This window comes from Sitophilus oryzae, unplaced genomic scaffold (genome assembly GCF_002938485.1).
Source record: "Sitophilus oryzae breed Bouriz unplaced genomic scaffold, Soryzae_2.0 scaffold_302_pilon_pilon, whole genome shotgun sequence".
Lineage (NCBI taxonomy): Eukaryota > Metazoa > Arthropoda > Insecta > Coleoptera > Curculionidae > Sitophilus > Sitophilus oryzae.
This window is the reverse complement of record NW_022146866.1, coordinates 1,896,950-1,908,282: the sequence shown is the minus strand read 5'-3', so window position 1 is coordinate 1,908,282 and position 11,333 is coordinate 1,896,950. Positions and strand designations below refer to the sequence as shown.

At 31.9% G+C, this 11,333-nt stretch overlaps 1 protein-coding gene across 1 annotated transcript; it reads right to left on the bottom strand.

The window, feature by feature from the left end:
- Positions 1–4,791: 4,791 nt before the first annotated feature.
- On the bottom strand, positions 4,792–9,998 carry LOC115884590 (gustatory receptor family protein 3-like). Its single transcript, XM_030903213.1, has 2 exons — positions 9,346–9,998; positions 4,792–5,361 (listed from the first exon to the last, which is right to left on the bottom strand). Exons 1-2 carry the CDS (start codon positions 9,904–9,906, stop codon positions 5,062–5,064), a joined length of 861 nt encoding a protein of 286 aa, XP_030759073.1. The 5' UTR covers positions 9,907–9,998; the 3' UTR covers positions 4,792–5,061.
- Positions 9,999–11,333: the final 1,335 nt, after the last annotated feature.

The following is an 11,333-nucleotide window of genomic DNA, read 5'->3' as shown; positions in this document are numbered from 1 at the left end:
CAGCACGAAGTTTTATATAAACATAGATAATGAAATATTCAAACATGTTTTACAAACAATACATTTTAATTATATTAGGTATCTGTAAAACATACTACTACTACTTTATTTCCTTTAAGTAATTTCCTGTCTTGGCCTAACAATTTATTGTTTATTGCTAATTTCTGGCTACATTTTTAATTGGTAATACCAAACAACAGTGATAAACTCATTTTATGTTTATCACCAACACAAAATATACATATCAGTATTATAAATATACCTGTTCAAGAATCTCTCAGAAATACAAATCTTAAGTATGTTCTTGCAAACACCTTTAATATTTTTACAATAAACTTGAATATTCGCAACATGGTTTGCAGGAACATTTGTGTCTTTATGTACATGCAATTTAACTTTCTTTAAATGAAAAGCTGACTCGATGTTTTAAAGTTCCTTATAATTTTTGAATTAACTAATCTTTAACTATTATTATGTGAGGTGGTTCTGTAAAATGTCTACCAACTAAAATAGGAAATTCTTGTAAATCATCCCTTACTATCTTAATCTTTACTTCTGTCTCTAGTTGGTCAATTTCAATTTTCACTTGAATAGAACCCAAAGTGGTTGCAACTCCTTGTCCAAAACCTTTACGTGCACATATATCATATCTAATTCCTAAAGTATTTAAATTACTTAATCTTATTGTCGTACACGAACTTCCTAAATATATATAAGCAATAAATTTGATCTATTATCATTGATTAAAATACCCTTAAAATACTTCTTATAAGTCATCTGTTGTGCCTAGTCATGCAATCGGCTTAGTATTTTCCCTTTTCTTTTTATAACAATTTGCCTCAATGTGCCCACTTAGTTTAAAATAGTTACACTTTTGCTCATTAAGTTTACTCTGTGTCGTACACTGTAAGTGTGCACACAAAGATTCTATGCCGTACACTTTTTGGCAATGTGGCCAGTTTTACCACATGTGTCGGTATATCTTTAAATATCAAGAATCTAAATATATGTAAAAAAAATGTCACGACCATCCAGAACCTAGGATCTACCTTTTATTATCCCACTTCTGAAAAATTCTATGGTACCAAAAAGCCTGAGCATATTAAATTTTAATCGAATTTAATAAATGTAAAAAAATATAAAATAATCATTAATAAATAAACAAAAACTTAAAAGAAACCAAACTTTAATTCGAACGGCTATGGGTAAGGCAGGTTCTTGTTCAGGATGGTTCATGACATAGACTTGCCTGAAAAGAAAAATCTTTGTGAGTATGCCGGTCCTACAAAATTCCTGATATTTATTATTAAGGTAAAATATCACAGTTCAAATGTTACAACGGGTAGTAAACGCAAAACACCCTTCACAAATGTCCAAAACATATCTTACGGCACTAAACGCGAAGAGCCCTCTCTAAACAACTGGTGAACCCTTGCCACTAGCCTAGTGAACCCTTGCCACTAGCTCTCTAAACAACTGGTGAACCCTTGCCACCAGCCTAGTGAACCCTTGCCACTAGCTCTCTAAACAACTGGTGAACCCTTGCCACCAGCCTAGTGAACCCTTGCCACTAGCTCTCTAAACAACTGGTGAACCCTTGCCACCAGCCTAGTGAACCCTTGCCACTAGCTCTCTAAACAACTGGTGAACCCTTGCCACCAGCCTAGTGAACCCTTGCCACTAGCTCTCTAAACAACTGGTGAACCCTTGCCACCCAAATAATAACTTAAAAATAATATATTTACCCTGTACTGAGACGTGCAATGACACCAAACGCAAGGGTCTGTTTCAGTTACAGATACAAACAAATCATTATAAAGAAGATAACTCTTTAAACTAATAACTCTTAAATAAATCAATTATAAATTAAAACAGAACATGTAGAGAATGCATACTCAGTGAATCAACTCACCCTATAATGGATCTTTAACACTGCCTCAACACTGTCACAATTTTATAACTATTTAAATTAATTATTTAGCTCGTATTTAAATTAACGTTTAGCGACACTCCACTTCTTTAAAAGATTCAAAAGCAACTAAATGCCAACCTAAATATTAAACTGAACCTCTCCGATATTGTGTGCGTCTGTCATAAAAAACTATGAGCCTTAAGATATATTTTTTTAAGTGCCGTGACCAGCGTTCTGTTTATATTATCGCCGCTTGCCCTTGCGTAGTCTAAACAATCTGGAGCGATAAGCTTTGAAGCCTCGCTTGACAAAATTGGTGTGATTTTGTTACGGCGTTTAAAATATATCTGAATATTATGAGGTAAAATATACAGGGTCTTACATAATTACTAAAACCAGAAGTTCCAAAAAAATATATTTAAAAATAATAATTATCTATTAACATGGATTTGGACTTTGGACCATAATAGGGGGGGTAAGAATACTAAATTTATTTCTATATTCGGTACCTATAAAATTGTTTATTAGGTTTTTAATTTGCGATGTTTATGGTAAATAATTTTCATGTTCGTTGCCTCTGATTTCACATGAGGACAGAGATGAGGATATATATGGAAAAGTAACCACAAGAGGAATTGTTACATCATTTAAAAAATGTTGGGAATTTTATTGTTTCCCATCGAAAAGTAGAAAATGCCAATGCAGATGAATGTATTGTAATTGTGATAGAAGTAATAGCAATGGTGAAGTTTATTATAATTAGTGGAAGTAATTCCAAGGGTGAAGTTTATTATAATTAGTAACCTGTGCTTCTTTTTATATTTAGATGTTTCAGGTTTTGAGAATAAATCGGTTGAACGAAACCCAAAATTTAGAGGAAGTATTTCCATACCCAGAATATGCCCATCAAGGATTATATAGCTCAAATTTCCTTTAATGGTAGGCAATTATTCAATGCAAATTAACTTTTTAAGTGACTGAAATATTAAATAGTTTACAATATGGTATATCATTAAAAATATATTACTTTTAGGTACAATTAGGGCCCGATACATTACAAAAAGTAGAATACCTATTATTTTATATTAAATGAGGTATTGTACCAACAATCAATTTATATTAATACCGGAGATTAAAAAATAACAGAATAAATAGTTCTTTTTTTTATACTACAAAAATAAACTATAGAATACAACAGTATTTAAAAAAATAAATAAAAAGTTATGTCCCGGCCGAGATTCGAACTCCGGTCTCTCGCTTCCTAGCCCGACTCCTTACGCACTGCTCCACAGTAACTTGCTTAGCGATAATTCAATGACGGTATATAACCAAAAAAACAGGTTTATAACAATATCTTGACGATTTGAACTGGCGCGCCGAGCGTGCTGATCAATAGCGCCTGTTATCACCTGTGACGTAGCGACCAACCTGCGCAATATCATACCTTGTATTCTTTGTACCATGGGATACAACATTTTAATAAACAGTGGTTTTCATAAAATCAATAAAATGGAAAATATATGAAATAGTATACATGTAGGTACTGATTTCTTTCGAAAATCGACAACTATGAAACTATGATCCCTTCCCGGACACAAACGGTACATTGTGAGACAGGAAATTGTAGAGAGAAACAAGCCCTATAACATAGGATACAACATTTTAATGAACAGTGCTTTCCATAAAATCAATAAAATGAAAAATATACGAAATAATATACATGTACTGATTTCTTTCGAAAATCGACAACTATGGAACTATGAACCCTTCCCGGACACAAACGGTACATTGTGAGACAGGAAATTGTAGAGAGAAACAAGCCCTATAACATAGGATACAACATTTTAATGAACAGTGCTTTCCATAAAATCAATAAAATGAAAAATATACGAAATAATATATGTACAGCCTGGTTACCATAAAATTGAATACGATTTAAAACTTATTTTTATTATTTCGGGCAGTATATTCTATGATACCAGTCCCCCATTTCTCTACTCATGTCATGCTGACATTCTGAAAAATGTATTTGCTACTTTGTCAAAAACAAAATCGTTTTATTCAATGTCACAATAAACTTAACATGTCAAAATACTTGACACATAAATATACAATATTCGAAAAAAATGGTCGTATTCATTTTTTTTGGAACCAGCTGTACATGTGTACTGATTTCTTTCGAAAATCGACAACTATGGAACTATGAACCCTTCCCGGACACAAACGGTACATTGTGAGACAGGAAATTGTAGAGAGAAACAAGCCCTATAACATAGGATACAACATTTTAATGAACAGTGCTTTCCATAAAATTAATAAAATGACAAATATACGAAATAATATACGTGTGTTAGCACAGCACCAAAAATGTATGAAACTATGTGGAATAATTGCCGTAAATTAGCCGTGAAACGCATTATCCCTGGAACGTTAGATATAATAACACATTTTACTTAAAGGGGAAGTTAAAGACAGTTGAAAAAGTTGGCCCATTGGCCTCTGTGAGCAATCCAGGTTGACCACAAAACCCCATTGGAAAAAGCGTTCATATCTAATAATAATAAAATTTTTAGCAATCCAAGTATGGAAATTTCAACAATATGGCAACAGCAGGTATACTTAGGTCAACATAGGTCCGATTCTGCTTTGTTTATTAACTATAGGGTGTTAAAATATTAATAATCCTTCTTATATTATTAATTTATTTTCAGAAAATCTTGTTTATTTTTCAAAGAAATATACTTGGCAACAGACAAAATGGGACTTGATGGGACCTTTAAATTTTAATATATCTGCGTCTCTCTCGCGAAATTCGACTTCTTTGTTCACTGTCGTCTCTTGTCTTATCTACTCTTTGGTTAAGTATTGATGTTGTTCAATTTAGTTAAAAAATCACTAGGTATAGTAAGCTTTAAAACACGCTTTTATGGCTAATCCAACTTAATGTGTAAAACATTTTTTTATTAAGTTTTATGCAATGACTAGAATGTTAACTAACTGCCGTAGTATTCGTAGTATCCTTGTGGTACTATTCAAGTATTTCTTCATAATTCATCGCTTTATTAAATTTTTGTAATAAAAGAAATAATCATTTAATAAATAGTTACAAAAATAATTTATTAAATTAACTTAATATAAATGTATATTATCTAAGACGAATTATTAGGTCGCAATAAAAACTGTATAATGACCATTAAATACGAAGTTATACTGCTAATCATGAGACCTAAAACTCTAAAATTGATATCAAAGAAACCTCCGGCCGATAGAGCCGGAATCCTTGTGTAACTCTGGTAAGCCATTAATTTCAACTCGTCTTGAACCAATTTCTCGTCATCGTTGCAAGGGGTTATCGATACTCTGTTGAGCAAGTAGAAACATATCCTTGTAGTTTTTTCGCCCTCTTTCTGTAATTGATCGCCATAAAACGAAAATAGAAACGTTTGTCCCTAAAAAATATTTTAGGGCGCTAATATTAATCTTTTCAATTTATCTGAAGAACAGTTGCGTGTTTTTATACCGGTGGAAAAGGTAAATCGATAATATTCAGTGGAGGCGCTAGACGAAATGCGGACATCATCTTTGCGAGTAGTGTTTATTGTTAATTTCGGACAAGTGAGCTGAAGTGAGGCTCTGAAATCTGAACAAAATCCGAAATTTGTCGAAAAATAAATTATGAATTTATTTAAGTATGTAAAGTTTGATTAACAAGAGAATACCACACAGTGAGAATAGTCTGTCATTTTAACTTACAGGTAAATTGTATTTTCTGTCAGTGTCTAGATGTTGTCCATAGATATTGTCTGACGATATATACATGTATTGATTTCTTTCGAAATTATGAACCCTTCCTGGACACAAACGGTACATTGTGAAACAGTAGGAAATTGTAGAGAGAAACAAGCCCTATAACATAGGATACAAGATTTTAATGAACAGTGCTTTCCATAAAATGAAAAATATACGAAATAATACACATGTACTGATTTCTTTCGAAAATCGACAACAGAACTATAAAACTATGATCCCTTCCCCGACACAAACGGTACATTGTGAAACAGGAAATTGTAGAGAGAAACAAACCCTATAACATAGGATACAACATTTTAATAAACAGTGCTTTCCATAAAACCAATAAAATGAAAAATATACGAAATAATATACATGTACTGATTTCTTTCGAAAGTCGACAATTATGAAACTATGATCCCTTCCCCGACACAAACGGTACATTGTGAGACAGGAAATTGTAGAGAGAAACAAGCCCTATAACATATGTTACAACATTTTAATGAACAGTGCTTTCCATAAAATCAATAAAATGAAAAATATACGAAATAATATACATGTACTGATTTCTTTCGAAAATCGACAACTATGGAACTATGAACCCTTCCCCGATACAAACGGTACACTGTGAGACAGGAAATTGTAGAGAGAAACAAGCCCTATAACATAGGATACAACATTTTATTGAACAGTGCTTTCCATAAAATGAGAAATATACGAAATAATACACATGTACTGATTTCTTTCGAAAATCGACAACAGAACTATAAAACTATGACCCCTTCCCCGACACAAACGGTACATTGTGAAACAGGAAATTGTAGAGAGAAACAAACCCTATAACATAGGATACAACATTTTAATAAACAGTGGTTTTCATAAAATCAATAAAATGGAAAATATATGAAATAATATACATGTAGGTACTGATTTCTTTCGAAAATCGACAACTATGAAACTATGATCCCTTCCCGGACACAAACGGTACATTGTGAGACAGGAAATTGTAGAGAGAAACAAGCCCTATAACATAGGATACAACATTTTAATGAACAGTGCTTTCCATAAAATTAATAAAATGACAAATATACGAAATAATATACGTGTGTTTAAGTTAGCACAGCACCAAAAAATGTATGAAACTATGTGGAATAATTGCCGTAAATTAGCCGTGAAAACGCATTATCCCTGGAACGTTAGATATAATAACACATTTTACTTAAAGGGGAAGTTAAAGACAGTTGAAAAAGTTGGCCCATTGGCCTCTGTGAGCAATCCCGGGTTGACCACAAAAAAACCTATTGGAAAAAGCGTTCATATCTAATAATAATAAAATTTTTAGCAATCCAAGTATGGAAATTTCAACAATATGGCAACAGCAGGTATACTTAGGTCAACATAGGTCCGATTCTGCTTTGTTTCGTAACTATAGGGTGTTAAAATATTAATAATCTTTTTTCGATTTATTACAATTTTCTATCAAGTACTTTTAGTGATTCGAATAAAATTTTGAGAGTAAGTGTAGATAAATTCATCAGGGACGTGCATATGGGTTATCACTGGAATATTTAAAAAAAAAACATGTGCGCAACTGACTTTTTTTTCTTTTGATATCAAAATTGTGTAGACCGTTTAATGCCAATTAAAAGTTTTTTCGTGATATTTTGTCTAATTCGACCTCCTTGATGAGATAAACGCAATTTTATTAATAGCGATTAATAAAATTAAAATAAAAATAAAATTAATAAAGTATATGTTATACCTAATTTATTATTAAATATTAGTCTGTTGTCCAACCTACAGCAATTTGAAATAAAAAAAATAGATTTTTAAGATAATTAGAAAAACCTAATTTTAAAAAATTTTAACATCCTGTAACTCTAAAACTATGCATTTCCCAGTGGCGTAACAACAGACTCACGGGTCTGTGTGCAAAAATTTTACCGGGCCCCCTATTACACCTACATATTTCAATACTTATATTATATACTAATCTGAATAATATGCACTCATATTTTAGGTTAGAAATAACATTATCAAATTAATTTTTATATAGTAATATTTATTACTGCAACACAGAATACGTAACTCAAAACATATAAAATATGAAATATATAAAAAAATAAATAAAAACAAAACAAAAAACAACAAAACTAACTAAATTAAAATAAACAATGTAAATAGGAACATGAACATGTTAAAATTCTTTTTTCCTTGCTTTAGCATGGGCTGTACGGGCAACTTCATTTTCTAATTGAAATAATTGCCAAAGCTGATAACCGTTTTTCGCCCATAGTATTTCTTAAATAATTTTTGACAAGCTTTAATTTGGAAAAAAATCTTTCAGCCGAGGCCACAAAAACAGGTATGGTGAAAAAAATATGACACGCTGTTAAAATCTCGCTGAAACTAGAAGACGATGAAAGATTTTTAATTAAAATAAATTCAGTGAGTTCAAAAATGCAATTGATTTCATATAAATTATTTCGGAAACATTGCCTGAAGGAGAGTAATTGAGAAGAAATCCTATAGGCAATATCATCGGGGTATTTAAGGTATAGAACCTGACCTATTTCATATGTATCCTCATCAGAAACAGAAGGATTCTGCTTGATTCGCGATAGCATGTGAGAGATATGAAAATGCGGCCCGGGCCCGTGTGCTTCGCACACACGGCACGTCGATAGTTACGCCAGTGGCATTTCTATACCCATGTTTATAGGCACTTTTTTCATATTTTTTGACGAGGAATCAATGAGTACTTATTTGAAACTTTCGCAAGTAAATATTATTTTTTTTAAAGGTTGCTATTAGACTTGGATCAAGACAAATTAATAAAATTGCGTTTATCTCACCAAGGAGGCCGAATTCGACAAAAATATCAAGAGACAACTTTTAATCGGCATTAAACTGCTTACACTATTTCGCTCACAAGTGGAAAAAAGTCAGTGGTGTACATGATTTTTTTAGAAAAATATTCCAGTGATAAGTGATAACCCATATGCAATTCTAAGTATGCAACGTCCCTGTGAATTTGTCGACACTTTTGTAGCTTTAAAATATGTCGCATTTATAGTAACTTTTACCTTCAAAATTTAATTCGAAACGCTAAAAAAGTACTTGGAAGAAAATTATAATAAATCGAAAATTTATTAAGACTTTAACACCCTGTAGCTACGAAACAAAGCAGAATTGGACCTATGTTGATATGAAAAATAAATCTTATTTTTACGTGAGCAATCTCCTCATGAGAGATGGCACATGTTTTTTGAAACACCCTGTATAAACTCAGATTAGTTAGTTCTTATATTGTATATTAGACTTTATACATTCATACCGAAACGTTGTGTACGCAAAATAAATAAAGACAATGGAAGTCCGAAATTCTTTTAGTTTCTATAAAAATAGTATAAGACTCTTTTCTTAGGGTTTATCTTCAATGATCATATACAGTTAATGTTAATTAAATCATGAGAAAAACTGTGACAAATATTCATAACATCCTAATGTCTCAAAACTAATTACTACTTACTGCTTACTGTGTCTCTCTATACTACAATAAATATGGATATCAAAAGAACATTAACTCGAAAGACTTGTTAGCGAGACCCTAGCGCCGCCACTGATAATATTAGTATACTTACAACGTTAGCGAATATCCAGAACCCGATAATACCAAGGAAATAGCCCCATAGTCTACGTTGTTCAACGCTATTTATGTTGATACAGTAATCTATAACAAATGTAACTTTGGCAAGCAAGTTTGCGATGTTGAAAACGACGGAGCTCAAAATTATCCTTCCGAACATATCATTATACGTTTTCACGAGGTTACACAGATCGTAGTGCATAATACGGAAAGTTCTAACACTGTAAAAATGTTCAGAGCTCATGATAAATGCCAGATTCTCTTGCTCAGTCAGCTGGATGTTTCTTCTTCTTGCCGCGTTGCTTTTCAGGAAACTTTCAGTTTTGTATTGCAAAATTTCGTTTAATTCGGCAAATCTCAGCTCAAGTTTCCGAGCTAGGGCTAGACAGAGAAGTAGCACAAAATTGTAAACGTAGAATTCTAGGTCTCTAAAAATAATATACTTGTAGTAAATCCATCCGAAATTGGCTAGAAAGAACCAAGCGTTGAGCGCGATCAGACTACCGATACATAGGTTGCATAAGAAAAAGTTTCTCCAAAAATGGTTCTTCTTCATGGCGAGTAAGGGTACCAGGAGTTTGTTTCCTTCGGGGTATAAGGTGGTGAAAAATTCGTAGAAGTTTTCACCGTTTTTTGGCAGGTATAATATAGTGATGACGATACTGGCGGTAAGGAAGAAATTACTGACGTATTCCATGGTTTGAAGTACAGGATGGTATTCTTCAAATTCCTGTTGTTTTCCTGAGACGCAGTAGCCATATCCGTATAACACCAAAACTAAATTTTAACAATCATAAAACGACGACTTAAATCCATGATCGAAAAAAAAACGGCGTCCAGTTGGTTTAAAATGACAGCTATCTTCATTTCATAGCCATCGTTGACGCCGTTTTTTTTCGACCATATTGTATTTATTTCTTATTTTAAACAATTTGAGTTGGAACCTTTGATGCTACATATTAAATCTACCATAACATACATTAATTTTGCAGTTTTAATATCTTCCGATGATGCTAATATAGTTATCGAAATATGATTCTAGAGTTTAAAATAAATGTATGGTAGATTTATTGATTTTGGAGTCCAAGGATAAGTATTCCAATTTTTATACTGATTTGCTGCGCTTTCCTCATTTCGTTACTGAGAAAATTTTGTAGATAAAATTAATAGCAATTATGATTTTCGTCCAGTTGTTTTGATAATGTTTGATGTTGTCTGACAGAATGACAGAATTTTGATGTCTGAGAAAATCGTCCCTTTTTTTGCTGGACTACATGGATGGAGAGTTAAGAAATGAACAATTTTTGTATTTAAAGTATTTCAAAATTTTTAATGGTTTCGCACAGGGTTGGCATGATTTAAATCAAATGATTTAAATCATGATTTAAATCAAATGATTTTTTTATATATTTTTTATTAATATCTACTAATTTCATTCTGAACTTAAGAGTATTTCCGAACAATAGTGTATTGTTTTATTAGGAGTAAAAATTATACATTTTTTGATGATACTGTATCTTTGAAGGACCATCGTAAAGCTATTCCGACGTTACAATGAAGCACAAAAAGTACATTTTTACTCCTAGTAGAACATACATACTATTTTTTTAAAACATTACAAATCATTTTTAATCAATTTCAAACATTGCAAATAATATAAACAGCAATCGAGCAACAATTTGTACGCTCGTTGAATTTGACACTTATTATTTTTTTTTGTTTAATAATATATTTTTGTACTTTTGTGCTTAGGCGTAACAGTGCTTTACTTTTATATCTAGAAGATATCTAGGCGTTAAAATGACAAAAATTAATACTTTTGAGACGTTTGAAAAAAATCCTTTTGATCTGAAGCGAGCGACTTTTTTGCGAAATATATTGGTGACCGATGTGGAAAAATGACAAAACGCACCCTAGAATTATTAATGTTATGGATAACGGACAGAGTTATAAAGATTTAGCCATTTAGGATAGGACTTTAAT

What these genes read in the sequence shown, in the direction of transcription:
- LOC115884590 (XM_030903213.1), bottom strand. Translation starts at nt 9,906, where the DNA reads ATGAAGAAGAACCATTTTTGGAGAAACTTTTTCTTATGCAACCTATGT. An exon ending in TCTGGATATTCGCTAACGTT is followed by an intron (nt 5,362 to 9,345) that starts GTAAGTATACTA and finishes AATATTTTTTAG; the next exon opens with GGACAAACGTTTCTATTTTC.